The sequence below is a fragment of the Heliangelus exortis genome, chromosome 10, assembly GCF_036169615.1.
Source record: "Heliangelus exortis chromosome 10, bHelExo1.hap1, whole genome shotgun sequence".
NCBI classification, from domain to species: domain Eukaryota; kingdom Metazoa; phylum Chordata; class Aves; order Apodiformes; family Trochilidae; genus Heliangelus; species Heliangelus exortis.
Genome location: NC_092431.1, coordinates 1408423 through 1425147, shown reverse-complemented (window position 1 = coordinate 1425147; position 16725 = coordinate 1408423). Strand labels below are relative to the sequence as shown.

General features: G+C 53.5%; 1 protein-coding gene and 2 long non-coding RNA genes across 3 annotated transcripts; 2 read left to right on the top strand and 1 right to left on the bottom strand.

Annotated features, from left to right (window-relative positions):
- Positions 1 to 2126: 2126 nt before the first annotated feature.
- On the bottom strand, positions 2127 to 7052 carry LOC139800209 (uncharacterized). The gene is made up of 3 exons (XR_011727645.1): positions 6696 to 7052; positions 4720 to 4897; positions 2127 to 3452 (listed from the first exon to the last, which is right to left on the bottom strand). It is a non-coding gene; the product is annotated as an uncharacterized lncRNA (long non-coding RNA).
- Positions 6664 to 11507, top strand: LOC139800210 (uncharacterized). Its single transcript, XR_011727646.1, has 3 exons — positions 6664 to 7060; positions 9796 to 9955; positions 11230 to 11507. It is a non-coding gene; the product is annotated as an uncharacterized lncRNA (long non-coding RNA).
- A 1188-nt stretch (positions 11508 to 12695) lies between these two features.
- On the top strand, positions 12696 to 14683 carry EGR4 (early growth response 4). Its single transcript, XM_071752987.1, has 2 exons — positions 12696 to 12834; positions 13187 to 14683. The coding sequence occupies exons 1-2, from the start codon at positions 12696 to 12698 to the stop codon at positions 14539 to 14541; spliced, it is 1494 nt and encodes a 497-aa protein (XP_071609088.1). The 3' UTR covers positions 14542 to 14683.
- Positions 14684 to 16725: the final 2042 nt, after the last annotated feature.

The window sequence follows — 16725 nt, the reverse complement described above, 5'->3', positions numbered from 1 at the left end:
CAGCTGGCCCTGCCCTGCAATCAGTGCTCTGGAACTGCCAGGAATTCCAAACCAAAGCCTTTAAATTCTCACTTTCAGTCCCTCAACTCCCTGGGGTGACTCAGCCATCCCACTGTGTGCTTTTATCTAGATTAGTCCTTTTTTTGTTTGTTTTTCCCCACTATTATTATTAATGTTGAGATTGTTACTTGGGTCCTGGCTGCAGCCAAGAAAGAAAAAGTTCCCCTTGGGCTTCAAGCTACAGAAAACCAAACTCCAAAGCATTGAAAGAGTTCCCCTTGGGCTTCAGGCTACATAAAACCAAACTCCAAAGCATTTGGTGTAAGCTGGAAGCAAACAAGCACACCCCATGGCCCCCCTGGATGTTCTACACATGGGTGGCTGCTGGTAGGAGAGGCAGCCAGGCTGCCATGGAGATCCAGGAATGGAGACTGGGGAATCATTCCCATTCCCTAAAATGGGTCCCTGCATTTGCTCTGCTCTTCTTTAAACCACCCGAGCAGATCAGGTGTGGGGGGGACCCCTGACACTGTTTAGACCAACACAGAACTTCATCTACTTCTTAAAACAAACAAAAAAAATAATAAATTTGTGATGGCCCTCTGCAGATTCTGTTTGCTGAACCAACTATCTGCCAGGTGCTGATCCTTGGGTTTTAAGCTGTAATTTTCGGTTGCAAAGACAAAATGAAAACCCACAATGCAGCTTTTGGAGGGGTCCCACATCCCCTTCTGTTGCAGGAGGTCACCAGCTCCTCATTTATCTCTCTGAAATCCCAGCATCTGGTTAAAACCAAATCCATGACCCTCACTTTCCTGGTGAACCACTTTGCTGCCTCAACCTTACCCTGTTCTCCTGGCTCCTTTCAATATAGAAACACCTGAAATGCTGATTGATTTTTAAAAGTGCATTTTTTTCCCTTTCCTGCCCGTTCTGGGTGTTGCTGGGTTGGTGTTTCCCACTCAGAGCCCGTTACCATGAAACCATGGTGACTTTTGTCTGGCAGGTCACTTGTGGGGGTTTGTGAATCAACACCTGAGAGCTGCAAAGTGTCCCCCCTCATCCCTTGAGCTATCTCAGCCATCCCCAAACCTGGCTTCCTTGGAAAATAAAGGCTTTGGTGGCTGCATCCAGCCATTCCTCATTTTAGAGGAATGAAGAAATCACTGGGCAGCTTCAACTGAATGTTGTGATGTCCCAGGCAGGGAAGGATTTTCACAGAAACTGCTAATTAGAACCTGATGAGCCACCAGGGGACCCAATTAGGAGCTGCAGCTCTGTAGGACACCAGGCTTCCCAGGATCTGCTTGGCACTGCCCAGCTCCTTGGCTTCCAGGCTTTCAGTGGCTTTCCTAGGATTTTAGTCAAGGTAAACCCCAATTAACTGGAGTTATCAGTAAGGCAAAGAAGTCCAGCAATAGTCTGTGCCCCACTGGAGCTCTCCCACCTACAACCAGTTTAATCTGTTGTCAGACACCCAAAACAAGTTCATCCCTCCCTGGAACAGGAATTCAGCCCAAGCTACAGGAGGAACCAAGAGCTCTTGGGGTGCATAAGGTTTTGACCCTGCTTCAACATCAGGTGCAGAGGGTTTGGTGCTTGTCAGATCTAAGACAGAATGCTCATGGAATTAAATCCAGAAATGCTGGGCTGATGCAGGACAAGGGAACTGATGGGCTGAGCAAGGCACATTCCTCTTTGCTCAAACAAAAATCCCTTCCCCTGAGCTCAAACACCCTGCCCCATCCATGACCTGCTGCTTCTGACACCCCTTTGCCCTTCCAGAGGATTCTTTCTTGGAGAAGTTACCCTTTCCACCTCCACCTCCTTCTCAGCTTCCCTCCCATTCCCCTTTTCCCTATTTGGTTTTTCCTTTCCCCTCGCCATGCCCACGATGTGCCAACACTTAACTCCTTGCTCTCTCCCAGTGACTAACTCCCCCGTTTTGCCAACCACTCTGAATCACTCTGGCTGGTTCAGCACACTTCCCCAGAACCAACACACATCATTATTCTTGGACGTAAAGTGGTAGGAAGGAGCTGCATCCCCTCAGGTTGCTTTTCTAGTTGTCATTTTGGGTGACAGGAGCGCCCGGAATTGCAGGGGGGGAAAAAAAAAAAGAAAAAAAAAAAAAATTAAAAAAAACCCTCAAATAAAATCTGGTAGCCTGTGTGCTGTGGGTGTGTCACAGTTTTCAGTAATTTTATCAGCATGATTTCTGTGTCTTTCCATCTGTGAAGCAAAATGCCCTCTGTTTATCTCTTTGTCATCCACTCCGCTGAGATTCCAGAAGCTCCTTCGGAAATCCGCCCAACGCGAGCTCGAGTTTTGCTGCTGGGAAACAAAACCTACCTGGGCTAGAAGGCCTTGGAATCCCACCTCCTCAGCAAGAGGAGACACCTGCTTTTTTGGGTTGATTCCCTCCTAAAATGGAGTTCAGTTCTGAAGGGCACAATTCCCAGGACAGGGGTGTCCTGCAGAGCATTCCTGGGGACGTCAGGAGGGGCCTCAGATGACTCCAGATTCCAAGGTCTGTGCTTGTGTTTGCCTTGCTGGAGGAAATAACCTCTGGGGAGGAAAAGGATGGAAAGCATTTGATGTTCATCACATTTCCTAATTTTCCTTCCAATTTAATCCTGATAAAACAAGTGGTGGGGGGGACAGTGCCAATGAATGCAGACGTTCTGGCAAAGAGCACGGAAGGATTTTCAGCATCTCTGGGGAGTTTTAAACCTCAGCTTTCAGGCTTCTCTGGCAGAGTAATTCAACCCCAGCCAGTTCTGTGAGCCAGCTCCTGGGTTTGTGGCAATTGGTTGGCTCCAGGGACTGGCTTGGCACTGGGATTTGATGGCAAATGGAAATATAATGCCTCTTTTGGTTTTTTTTTTTCCCATGAACCTCAACAGGAGAAAGGGGGAAGTGAAACCTGACAGCCTCACACAAACATTCCAAACGTTCCTCCAAACAGGGTGGGATTTAATTGAACACCTCAGAGAAGTATCAGGTATTATTAATCCCCTCCTGCCCTGACTGCAGAGGAAGAGGTAATAATCACCCAAGAGAAGGAGAAAGTCCTGAACATCCTCCCCTGCCCTCCAGGACCACCTGGCAATGGTTCCATCCTCTCTCCATCCCAGTAACCAGTAACATTTCCCAGTAACAAGCCCAGAAATCACCAGTGACCTGCAACTGGGGTGTTCCAGGGGGGTTTGCAGGGAGTCACTGCCCCAGTGTCTCTCTCTCAAAGCACAGAGGTTGTCTGGGAGGAGGGACACCCCACTTCCAATCCATGGGACATGTCCCTCCATCCCCAACAACTCACCCAAAGCTTTGAGCTCTGTGCCATCCCACATTTCCACAGCCCCAAGACATCCAAATGGAACCAGCTTTACACCAGAGGTTCTTCCAGGCTGTGAGGACCCTCCTCTCTCTGCAGAAGACCTGTCCAAGAGCTGCAAAAAAAAAAACAAAAAACAGAAAAAAAAAAAAAAGGAAATCCTATGAGAAAGTGTTAGCAGAAAACAAATGTCTCCTTGCTGGGTGCCCAGGGCTCTGCCCAATGGATCCATTGGGAATCCTGTGTTCTTCCAAACAGACAGAGCAGGGCTTGTCCCACCCTGGCTGGCTGACAAATAAAATAAATATAACTGGCACACAAAAATCAGCTGCCTGCCAGGACAGTGCCAGGTCTCCATAGAAACCCCTGAACAGAGAACCTGACGGCAGGAAAAATGCCACAGCTTGTTGAGGTTGTTGTAAACTTCCTCCTTTGAGCTCTCTCCCTTGGGTTTTTTTCTTTTTTTTTGTTTTTTTCTTTTTTAGAGGGAAGTGGGATGTAATTGCTGGAGACCACATCAGGGGAGCCTTTAGTGGGCATGGGGGTGTTGGGTTGATAGTTGGATTTGGTGACTTAGAGGGTTTTTCCAACCTTAATGATTCCATGATTCTATTCTCTGCAGCCCTTGATGATCCTGAAGGTCTCTCCCAACCTAAACCAGGCTGGGAATCTGGGATAAGCTGGAGGCCAATCTATCCATGTGCTTCATCCCTGGGCAGTGACCACTGAGGGATGGCCAGAGGAAGGTACAAGGGGACATCCAACAGCACCCATATTCCCTTTTTGTGTCCCAGATCCTGGCAAGCTGTAGGAATTGGCTGCCAAATGCAGCTGAAGGTACTATTAAGAGTAGGAACATGAATATTCTGATATTCAGATACAGAATATATATACAGATATAGATCAGATATAGGTCAGATGTATATATTCTGATATTCAGATATCTGATATTCAGATACATCAAGTATTCTGAGCTAAAAACCCCTCAGTCATGTACATTTTAGGGTGAAACTTCTCCTGATGAGATGGCAAATTCTCCTCCTCTCAGAGCTGAACAATACAACAGAACTTGTAGTGATTTACAAACCCCACTGCATTTCCTATTTTTCCTAATTAATTACTGAGAGAGCAGAGCCATGAACTCAGAGAGTCCCATGATTTGCCATGCACTTCCAACATTTTGGCATGAATGCCATTATGTTTGTTTAACATTATTAATACTAATGGAAAAAACAAAAAAAAACAAACAAAAAAAAACAACAAAAAAAAAACAAACAAAAAAAAAAAAAACCCAAAACTTATCATTTCATTCCTGAATTTTGGATTCGAGTTGAGATCCTGTAACCACCAGCAAGGACTCAGAAGGGGATGGGTGGATTTACCTTCACTGGCAGCTGATGGTGACAGCCTTTAAAATTTACCTGGGAGGAGGGATGGATGGCAGAGAAAGCTGAGTGGAGAGGCTGATGGTTTTATTCCAGGAGAGGAGAGTTAATAAATCTCCAGGCTGCTCTGCTGAATGGTTCTGGAGAGCATCTCACTGCCTTCTTGGAAGCTTTCCTGAAAGGGACCAGGGAGCATGGTCAAGGAAGCAAATGAAAAGGTGTTGGGTGAATCCATCTCTGTTGGGTGAATCCATCTCTGTTGGGTGAATCCATCTCTGAGCACACCCAGGTGTCTGTGTGTCCCCTCTTGGCAGGATTTGCCAAGGATTTGGTTTGAAAAGCAAGGAGGGTTGTGGGGAGCAGGGGTTTGGCTCCAGTTTTGCTCTCACTGCTGGCAGCAAATTCATCCCCTTTAACTCCACAGCTCATCTCCTGCCCAGGCTCGACCCCACTTCCCAGTAATCCCCGTGGGCACTGGAAAACTGGGTCTCAAAAGCAGCTGGATGGTCAGGGAGGGAGGGATGGGTGGAGATGAAGCAACCTCCAGGCTTTCTCCTTTTCCCCTGGGCAAGGGAACTCCCTCCTCCAGCCAGCTTGGCTTTCCTTACCTTTCCCAAGAGGGATTTTATTCTAATGGATCCTTAATTAATGCCTTGCTGTGATGACAAGGCAGCTCTCCTCCAGGTTTGACAACACTCTGGCAAAGGGAACAACATCCCCGTGGCATTTGGGACACGTGTCCCTGGCACATGGAGGCTGCTGAGTACCCTGGGAACCTCTGCTTGTCCTGATAGAACCCGTGGGACCCTGTGAGCTGAGCAGAGAGGACCTTGAGGAGGGAAAGAACCCTCTGAGTTTTCATCTCCATGGGGGTTGAGGTGTCCAGCAGCCCCAGGAAGGCAGAGCCCAAGGATGCTTGGGAGCATTGAGCTCCTGTGCAAAGCTCTTGGTCAAATATAAAAGTCCCAATGTTTCACTCCAGGCTTTTTTTCCCAATGATTTGGGTCAAGGAATGCCTTAGTTAAAAATAGGAAAGTGTTTCAAAATATGAAGCCAGGCTGAGGGAGTTGGGGGTGTTCAGCCTGGAGAAGAGAAGGATCCAGGAGGACCTTAAAGCACCTTCCAGTGCCTGAAGGGGCTCCAGGAAAGCTGGGGAGGGACTTGGGACAAGGGCCTGGAGGGATGGGATGAGGAGAAAAGGTTTCAAGCTGCAAAAGGGGAGACTGAGATGATCTTAGATTGAGAAAATCTCAGGAGGAAATTCTTTGCTGTGAGGGTGCTGAGCCCCTGGCCCAGGTTATCCAGGGAAGCTGTGGCTGCCCCATCCCTGGCAGTTCCATTTCCAAGCCATTCCCACCCCCTGCCATGGGCAGGGACACCTCCCCCAGCCCAGGGTGCTCCAAGCCCCATCCAACCTTCAGCACTGCCAGGGATGGGGCAGCCACAGCTTCTCTGGGCAACTTTTTCCAGTGTCTCACCACTCTCAAATTCAAGAATTTTATCTTCGTGTCCAACCTAAATCTCCCCTCTCCAAGATTTAATCTGTTTTCCCTTATCATCTCCCCACACACCTGTGTCAAAGCACCCCAGCTTTCCTGTAGAACCCCTTCAGATACCAGAAGGTTGCTCTGAGGTCCCCTTGGAGCCTTTTCCTCTCCAGGCTGAACAGCCCCAACTTCCTCATCCTGTTTTTCATAGGGGAACTCAGCAGCCAGATTTGAGGGATTTTGCCCCAAAGCTTCTCTGCTTGTGATAAAAATAAAATAAATGTAAAAAGCAGGAGAAGGAGCTGTCTGTAAATGTGGGGGGCTGGCAGAGCTGGTATCACCAAGCAGGCAACATGAGACCTGGAGGGAGATAACCATCCACCCTCTTGGGCCCAGGGTCTGAAATTCCATCCAGTGATCCCTCCCTCCTGCCTGGTAAAAAAAAAAAAAAAGAAAACAACAACAACAAAAAAACCCCAAACCAACCTCTTTTAGCAGACATTTCCTAGAGCCTCACATGCTGCTGAAAGCTCCTGAGGCCACCTGGGGAAAGCTGCTCTTCAGGAGAGGTTCTCAGAGCATCCCACCACCACCCTTTTCTCCCCCTGGGCTTGGCAGCAGAGCTGGAAGGTGGTGGGGATCTTCTTGGCCTCTCTGGGATGTCTCCTCTGGCCCAGGAGCATCCTCTCCAGGGCACCAGGAATAGGAAGGAGCCAGCACTGCTGGTGCCATGCCAGTTGCCATGGAAATGCTGAGTGATGCATTCTAGAAGTTGTCCTCGAATGGGAGATGGTTGGAGGAATCAGAGGAAGGTGGTGAAGGACACAAAGAGGAGCTCCAGCAGCTGGGAGGTGACCCACTGAGGGGCTGTCCCAGGAGAAATCACTGCTCACCACTGCCACCCACCCCCCCTCCCACCCTCTGAAGCCCCTCCAAGATTTTTGGGATGCTCCTCCCTTCTCCACCTCAGTGCCCTGGTTTGGGGTGGTTCACAGAAGACTTTGTGGCTGACTTGTGGGGTGATTTTGGGGATGGTTTAAAGGAGATGCTCTGCTCCCAGAGGTGGGAGCTATAAAAAAGGTAGTGCAGGGGTTCACGTGTAGCACGAGGTGGTACTGGAAACCCTTGGGAGGTATTAGGGTTACCAGCAGGGAATTTTCCACCACCACAAGAAGGTTTTGATCAGCAGGAGGAGGGGATTCATAACCCCAGGTGAGCAGGCAGCAGATCTCTTGCTCACACACCCATTGCTTGGAGGCTCCTCTGAAGCTGCAAAGGGGGGGGTTTGGATGTGCCCCAAATGAAGGGAGGGAGAGATTGCTCCTCCTAAACCTGAGCTCATCTCATGGGGCAGAGGATTCTAAGGGTTCAAAAAAGTAGTTAGACAGTGAAAAAAATCCACTGAGGAATACTAAATATTGGGCATCAGGTCAACTGCAGAAGATACCTGAGCCATGGATATTTGGGAGCTTGGAGAAAAACTCGTGGGGAAGACACTTTCCCTAGATTGGGTGCCAAAGAACCAATCCTCAGCCCATCCCTTTGGAAAAATGAATTCCAGCCTCAGATCAGTGCTGCTCATCTCTTGCCCTCCCCAGAGGCCCCAGGGCTCCCTCCTCTGCAACCTGGGTGGGGAAAGTGCTCCTCAGCCCTTCCCCTGGCTCCTTGCTGGATCAGAGGATTTATTTTCCTCCTTTCCGTGGTAGCTTCTCCCTTAAATAGGGCTGGAGGTCCTGGGAGAACCCAACTTTGTGCCAAAATCTCCCCAGATTATAGGGTAGACCCCAGAGCAAGCCTCCAAAGATGAAACCCAGGGGAGGAACTTGGGACAGAAGAATTAAGGCTTGATTTACATGCTCCAGCTGGGACTGGGAGCACAGACTGGGAAACTGGGAGGTGTGTGGGGGGGGAGGTTGATGTCCTTTTGGAATGCATGGAAGGTGGAGGGGTGGTCAGCAAAAAGGTGACCCCTGGGACCAAGGTGGCATTGGAGAATCATAGAATCCCAGAGTGGTTTGGGTTGGAAGGGATCTCCAAGATCACCCGTTCCCATGGGCAGGGACCCCTCCCACAGCCCAGGGTAAATGGATGATGTTAATTACCCATCACTACAGAAGAGGCAGCTAATGGAAACCCAAACTGGTTTGGCTTGGAAAGAACCTTAAAGATCATCCAGGGACACTTCCCCCAGCCCAGGGGGCTCCAAGCCCCATCCAACCTTCAGCACTGCCAGGGATGGGGCAGCCACAGCTTCTGGGGGCACCCTGGGGCTCAGCACCCTCACCCCAAACAATTTCTTCCTCAGATCTTCTCTCCATCTCTTCTCTTTTAGCCTGAAACCCTTCCCCCTCATCCCATTCCTCCAGGCCCTTGTCCCAAGTCCCTCCCCAGATTTCCTGGAGCCCCTTCAGGCACTGGAAGGTGCTCTGAGGTCTCCCCATGGGATCCTTCTCATCTCCAGGCTGAACACCCCCAACTCTCCCTCTGGCTCCAGAGCTGCTCCAGCCCTCCCAGCAGCTCCATGCCCTTCCTCTGGACTCTCTCCACCCTGGATGGATCAGCAGGAGCCAGCAAGGAGCTGGCCAAGCAAACACTCACCTGGCTGCTGGAGGGGTCATTTGGTGGTGCCAGCTGGTTCCAGATGGCCCTGAGAGGGGGAGTCCCAGGCTGGCAGCCTGCAGCACACTTGGAGGGCTGTGGGCATGGGCAGCCTCGGGGCTGAGCAACCTGAGCCCTGCCAGAAAGCTCAGAGATCTCTCAGGCTTCCAGCATCACTGGAGCAAAACCTGCCCCTTCCTTCTGGGTCATCGTTCTCTGCCCCAGGGATGTTCCCACCACCACCTGGAAGGTGCAGAGGGTGGGATGGAGATGTCCCTGCCCATGGCAGGGGGTTGGGACAAGGTGATCTTGCAGGTCCCCTCCAAGCCAACCCAGTCTGTGGTTCTGGGAAGCAAAGCTTCCCACAGCATCCCAGCAACCAGAAAAAGAGGGAAGGGACCCAAAACCTGAGCCCCAGCTCCTGTGCCTCCCCAGGAAGGAGCTGGCTGCTGCATGGATTTCCTCCTCATCTCTTTTCTGACAAGACACTGGACTCCAGGGAAGGTTATCCCTCCTCCTTGCCAGCCAAGTGCCCTTCTGGGAAGGAGAAGGCTGTGCCAGCACCTGATCCTCCTGGAGCTTGGCTGTGCTCACCATCACGTTTGCCCATTCCTTCCTGCGTGGTGTCACTTCCAGGCTCCTCCCATGGACACTGCCATCCAAGAGGGGCACTGGAGACTCTTGGTTTGTTTTAAATACAGTCAGGTTTCTACTCTTCTCAAGCTTAGAAGAAAGAAAAACCTCCATCCAGAGGAAGAGGGGGCTTTAGGCAGCACCTCTCCCATGTGCTGCCAGGCTGAGCAGCACTCCCAGGGGTCTGTAAGCCAGGGAATAATTGCTGGTGTTCATGGCTGGGGAGTGGAAATGTCACCACTCTTTTAGGATCATCTTCAAGGGATGGAGAGAGGTTTCCAGGAGCCCCGTGGTGGTGGCAGAGGACCTTCCCATGGCATCATGTAAAAGGTCCCCACCTTTTTTCCATCTCCAGGAGAAATGGAGAGCTGCTTGTCCAGGCAGCAGTCATCCCAGGGATGTGCACAGCTTGGGAGAGCAGGGATCTGGACTCCAGCTCAGAGACACATCCTAAGGGCTGACATCCCAGGAAGATGTGGCACCAAGCTCTGCTGGGTCCATCTCACCAAGGAGAGGTGAAGAAGAAAGCAACCACCCTGTGGTCCATCCACTGGTGTTATCCCACCAACACCCAGCAGCCCAGCCAGGCAGCAGGGTGGGCTTGGGTTTGGTAGCCCCAGACAGGTCATTTTCAACCTCTTTGTCACCCTTGTCCCCTTGATGTCCTGAAGCACCGAGCACTGCAGGGCTGAGGATTCCCTTTGACTTGCCTGCAACTCATTTTTTGGCCATCCCATTGGGCTCCTGGGAGATGAGAACCAGTGAGTGATCAGATCCCACTCCCCATTTCCACATCCTGAGAATTTTCTGGAGCTCTCTCCATCCCCTCTTTCACTTCCAACCCCAACCTCCCAGCTCGTTCCCTGACCCCCCAGCCAGGTTTGATGCCTCTTCTCACCCTTTCAACACCACCCAGGTGCTGAGCAGCCTGGCCCCAAGGTGGGGAAGAGCTGCTAGACACACCACAGGGTGATTTCTCAGAGTCCCTGAGTTGGAAGGGATCTCCAGAGATCATCTAGGACATTTTTTTTGGATGATTTTCCCACCCTGAATCATTGCTGGGAGCCAGGAATAGCACCAGAGCAGGGCCCTGCTCACCTTTTGGCCCCATGGACGTGGATGCAGAGGGGTCCCCTCCTCCTTTCCAGCTCCTTGGCATCTCACAACCTTCTCCTGCAGCCCCCATGGTGGGGTGAACCTTCCCACTGCCCACCTTGCAGGGAGAAACAGCACTTTTGTACCCAAAATATCCCGAGAGATGGGTTTTCCAGGGGGATCTGAACCCAACCCAACAGGGAAAACCTTTTCCCTCCCTATCCAGCTGGGTGCTGGTGGCAACCTGCTCCCCAAAGCATCACTGCTCATCCAGGAAGGGCTCCAAATCCATGTCGGAAACCTGGGAATTCCCAAGCAGGGAAAGCAGCAACCTCCAGGCTTGGCTTCACTGGAGGCTTCACCCCAGGGAAACAGCTCAGGGGGGGAGGTCAGGGGGGTGCTGGGGGCACCATCCCGGGGGGAACCTTCCAAGAAAACACTGCTGGGGTTGGGTCCTCTCTGCCAACGAGGAGCTGGTGGGATCTGCAGGATGGAGCTGCTTTCTCCCAGCCCAAACCCGTGCCCAGCACCCGCCGGGCTGGGTGGGAGCCATGAACTCAGATGACTGAAACACAGCGAGGGAGCTGGCCCCAGCCTTCAGCTTCTCCGGGTTTTGTAGGGGTTTTTTTTTTGGGGGGGGGGTTTTGTTTTTTTCTCGTTTTTTTTTAAATTTTGGCTTCTTGTTCCGTGGCAGGAGGAGCCCGGCATCCGCTTCCCGAATCAAAGCGAGTGCAAAATGCCAGGAGAAAGTATCGGGGGAAAAAAAAACCAAAAAAAAACAACAGGCAGGGAAAGGGGAGGAGGAGGGGGGGGGGGGGGAACAGCAAACCCAGCACCTCTCAGGCTTCTAGAAGGAACAAGAACAACAAAAGGCATTCACGGGTGGGGGAAAAAATAAATATAAAAAATATCAGGAAGCGATTAAGAAGAGCCCGGGGAGATGTAAATCTGGCAGAGCAGCCACGTCGGGAGGGGAGCCCGGGGGGGGGTGCCCAGCATCTCCCCCCTTCCCATCTGGAAAAGTGCAGGAAAAAGCTGGAAGCTGAAGCAAACCTGCGTGTGCACACGCGTGGAGCTTGCACATGTGTGTGTGTGCACATGCGTGTGCAATGCGGGGGGGGGTGTGCAGGCGGTGTGATGGGGGGGGATGCAGGCTTGCAGGGGATGCTTCGGACACCCCCCCCTCCCATCCAGCACCAGCGGTTTGGTAGAAATATCGCGATTATTATTAAAAAAAAAAATTAAAAAATTAAAAAAAAAGAGAGAGATGGAAGCGTGAAGAGGGGGAGGGGGGGGGGGGATGGGGGGAACACACAGAAAAGGGGGAGGGGAAGGGAGGGGGGGGCCGGGGCAGCACGTCACGGGAGAGATTTCCTTATTGGGACTCCCTTGCCTACATCCTGAGTCCATATATGGGCATTTACGTCACGGCAGCCTCACTGGGGACTCCAGAAATGGCTGCGGCGGAAGGGTCGGAGCAGCCCCGCTCCGGCTATAAAGGGGGTGGCGGGGAGGGAGAGCCGGGAGTCCGCCCGGGCTGCTGCTGCTGCTGCTGCCTGCACCCCCCTGGGGCACAGCATCCCCCCCCCAGCACCCAGCACCCAGCCTGAGCACCCCCTGGGGCACAGCATCCCCCCCCCACCCAGCCTGAGCACCCCCCTGGGACACAGCATCCCCCCCCCAGCACCCAGCCAGAGCACCCCCGCATCGCTCCGAGCACCCCGGATCACCCCTCGAATCGCCCCAAGCACACCCCCCCTGCCCCCCCCAAATCCGGATTATCCCTTCAGCACTCCGGAGCATCATTCGGATCGCCCCAAGCAACTCGGATCAACCCCCTCCTTCTTTCCCGAGACCCCGAAGCATCGTTTGGATCCCACAACTCCCCCCCTTCCTTCCCAGCACCTCGGGGACCGCTCCAGATTGTCCCCAGCACCCCCCGGATTAACCCCCCCGCATCCCGGAGCATCATTTAGATTTCCCCCCGGCACCGCGCAGCATCCCTCCGGATTAATCCCAGCACTGCCCGGAGCATCCTCGGGACTGTCTTCTCCAGCACCCCCGGAGCATCCTCCAGACGGTCCCGCAGCATCTCCCGGAGCACCCCCCCTCTCCCCCCCGGCCCCCCCCCTGCCCTCTCTGACCGTCTCTCCAGGAGCGATGCTCAACGTTCTGGATTTCTCCTGCCCGGATCCTCTTTATTCCAAGTACGAGGAGAGCTGCGCGCTGAAAACCGGAGATCTGCAGGGTCTGGGGCAGCCTGAGCAGCAACTTCTGGCAGAGGCCGATTTTCTGGGAGGTAAGGACCTGGCAGAGGTTTTGGGAGAGGATGGGGTGGGGGGGTTGAGCCGGGCAGGGATGAGGGACCCCTCCAGAGGTGATCCTTACAACCAGGATTTGGGCATCTCCCTCTCCTCTGCCCTCAGCCTGTTCCCAGCCCCTGGCTGTGGGTTCAACAGCCCCTCCTAACCCAGGCTTGGGGGGGTCCTGCTGGGAAAGGGGGTGGGGGGTGCCACCCAGGGCCATCCCCCCGGGACGGGGACCTGGCAGTGACGCAGGAGCAGCCTCCAGCTGTGCCCCCGTATCCCCCTGCCCCTCCCCGCCCTGACACCCCTCCACCCCTCTAATCACTGTCCCCTCTGTGTCCCCAGGAGAGCTGCTGGGCACCCCGATGAGCAGTGGGGTGCTGGATTACCCCCTCCTGGGCACCCAGCCCTCCCCTTCCCTCAGCTACACCGGCAGCTTCTTCATCAAGGCGGTCCCAGAGCATCCCCAGGACCAAGAATCTCTCTTCAACCTGATGTCAGGAATTCTGGGCATCTCCCCTTTCACCTCCTCTTCTTCTTCCTCCTCCGAAGGCCACCAAAGGCACCTGGATGCTCTTTACCCCTGCCCCGAGGTGGCTCAGAACCAACTGGACCTTTACGCCGCCTGCCAGCCCGAGATGAACGGAACCACCCCGGCTCCTTTCCCTGAGCAGGGCTACAGCTCCTTCCCCACACCCGAGGGGGTTCAGCCTCTCCCAGCACAACCCACCCTGGGAAACACCACCTCCCACTGCTTCTTCCAGCCCAAGCTCCTGGACAACAAGCAGGACATCAAGCTGCCTTCTGCTTCCCCACCCTTGGACAAGTTTAAAGCCTCCTGTGCCCAGTGGGAGCCCATCACCCAGCATCAGGCCTACTTGCCCTCTGGCTACCCTTCTCCTGAAGATTTCCCAGCTGGGGAGGGCAGCCAGGGGCTGTTCCATCCTCCGGGCTCCAAGATGGAGAACATCTTGTCCATCAGCTGCCAGTCAGAGCTGGGAGGCCTGCCAGAGGACACCCCCTGCTTCAGCACCCAGCTGGGCTACCCCTGTGAGCCCGAAAACTTCCAAGCCCGAGGGGACTTCGCTGACACCAAACTCCACAACCTCCCCCCTCCTCCTCCCTTAATGCCAGAGTTTGACACCTCCTTGGCCCAACCCGAAGTCCTGCCGGGCCTCCTGAGCTCTGCTGAGCTCCTCCATCCTCACCCCTCGCCCTCCATCCCCCCCACGGACTTTTTGGGCCACCCCACCTCTTCCTCCCTCCCTTCCCTGCTGCCCCCCAACCCCCCCACGGCCACGGCAGAACCCAAGAAGAAGCCACGGAGGACCAAGTGCTCTTCCAAATGCTTCTGTCCCAAACCCCACGAGAAAGCTTTCTCCTGCCCCGTGGAAAACTGCATCCGGAGCTTCGCCCGCTCGGACGAGCTCAACAGGCACCTCCGGATCCACACGGGACACAAACCCTTCCAGTGCAGGATCTGCTTGAGGAATTTCAGCCGCAGTGACCACCTCACCACCCACATCAGGACCCACACGGGGGAAAAACCTTTCTCCTGTGACACCTGCGGCCGCCGCTTCGCCCGCTCCGACGAGAAGAAGAGGCACAGCAAGGTCCACCTGAAGCAGAAAGCAAGGACGGAGGAGAAACTCAAGGGCTTGGGGTTCTTCTCCGTGGGTCTCTCCTTTGGGACACTCTGAAGCTTCCAGTCCAGGGGTTGGGAGATGGCATTTCCACCAGGGGGCCCTCCCACACCCACCCACCCCCCCCTCTGAGCATCTCATGGGAGAAGCAGGATGGGAAGAACCTCCGTGGGGTGACCTCTTCCCTCTGAGCATCTCCTGGAAGAAGTGGGGTGGGAAGAACCTCCGTGGGGTGACCTCTCCCCTCTGAGCATCTCCTGGAAGAAGTGGGGTGGGAAGAACCTCCGTGGGGTGACCTCTTCCCTCTGAGCATCTCCTGGAAGAAGTGGGGTGGGAAGAACCTCCGTGGGGTGACCTCTCCCCTCTGAGCATCTCCTGGAAGAAGTGGGGTGGGAAGAGACTCCGTGGGGTGAGTTCCCCAAGGGTTTAATCCAAGGATCTTGTGGGAGAAGTGGGGTGGGAAAAACCTCCTTGGAGTGACCTCCTCCTCCCCCTGAGCATCTCATGGAAGAAATGGGGTGGAAAGGCCCTCCTTGGGGTTACCTCCCCCCCAAGGTCCCACCTGAGCATCTCATGGAAGAAATGGGGTGGGAAAAACCTCCCTGGGGTGATTTCCCCCCCAAAATTCCCCCCGAGCATCTCATGGAAGAAGTGGGGTGAGAAGAGCTTCCTTGGGGTGACCTCCCCAGGTGTTCCCCCCCAGCTCCCTCCCCCCCACGATCATTCTGCAGGAGAAGTGGGGTGGGAAGAGCTTCCCAGGAGAAGGTGATGGCAGATGAGGCCGTGCCAGGGAGCAGAGGTGATGCCACGGTGCTGGAAGAGAAGTGGCAGCTCCAGAGCCACCTCCAAACTGCAGGGACTGAACCATTTGCAGAGCTCCTGTTCCAAGGAAGGAGGAAAGCAAGCAAAAACAACAAAAAAAAACCAACCAGCCATGGACAGAAAGAAACAAATCCCCACCGAGATGGGCTGGAGATCTCCCCAACCCCCTGGAGATCCTGGGGTGGGAGTGAGAAGATTGTGGGTCCCCACCCAGCACAGGTCCCCACCCAGTACTGAGTGACCAGTGTGGGGGGGCTGGGGCTCCATGGACCTTTTCTACCCAGGGAGAGAGATGGATCCAGCAGTCTGGTGCTTAACAGTCCCTTTGGAAAGGTGATGGCATTATTATTATTATTATTATTATTATTATTATTATTATTATTATTATTATTATTATTACTATTATTATTACTATTATTATTATTCTTATTTTCCTGTTTGTAAAAAAAAAATCTTATCAAATTGTGTCTATTTTTCTAATTAAAGATCTGAGCTAAGCCAAGACCTCTCTTCTCTGCTCTTCCCTCCAGCAGCCACTGCTGGCATTTCTCTCGTGAATTTTTTTTTTTTTTTTTTTTTTTTACCTCGAGCTGCCACGTAGAGGGAATAAAAAAAAAAAAAAGTGCTTAAATAACCAGCAGGGAGAGAAAAATCAATCAACACATCGAGGGGGTGGGGATGGTCCCCTCGAGCATCCCCCAAAGCCCTGGGGTGGGTGGCCCAGGAGAAGGAGGGATCCCCTCACCCTGCTGGGGGGTCCCTCTCTGAAAAGGAGGAGGGGGCTCTGGGTTCATTCCCATCCTACTTGGATCCAGATCCATGGGGTGCATGGAGGGGACCCCAAAATTCCTGGATCCCTGTAGGGTGTGGATGCCCCATGTGGGCTTTCAACCCAGTAAAAAAAATTTAAAAAAAAAAAAAAAAAGGGGTGAGATAAAGTCCTGCTCCCCATGGTCAACCTGGAGCATCCCCAGGGCTGGAGATGATCCGGGAACCACCGGGCAGAGGGAGGATGAAGCGCCCTGAGAAGATGGAGGGGGTGGGGGGTGCGTTTCCTCCTTCCCTTTTGGCATTTGGAAGAACCCAGGGATGCTGTTTCCCTTCTCCTGGGATCACCCAGCAGGCAGCTGGCTCAGCAGGAGATGGTGCAGCCTGGAAGGTGCCGGCAGAACCTCCCGTGGTCCAACAGCAGCTCCGGTCCCGCCCAGGGGAGGTGCTCAGCAGGATTGGGGCTGCCCTTGGCTTTCATTCCATCGGGAGGAGAAGAAGGGGTGGGAGGGGAGGTGATGGTTATGGATGCTGAGAGGTTTTGGGGCTGGTTGGCCTTTTCTTGAAGAGGGGAAACTGAGGCAGGGCAGGGGTGCTGAGCATGGTCTCCTCCTCCATCACCGAATGGTTTGGGTTGGAAGGGACCTTAAA

Coding starts and splice junctions, on each gene's coding strand:
- EGR4 (XM_071752987.1), top strand. CDS start 12,696: ATGCTCAACGTTCTGGATTTCTCCTGCCCGGATCCTCTTTATTCCAAG. Junction 12,835..13,186: donor AGAGGCCGATTTTCTGGGAG/GTAAGGACCTGG, acceptor CTGTGTCCCCAG/GAGAGCTGCTGGGCACCCCG.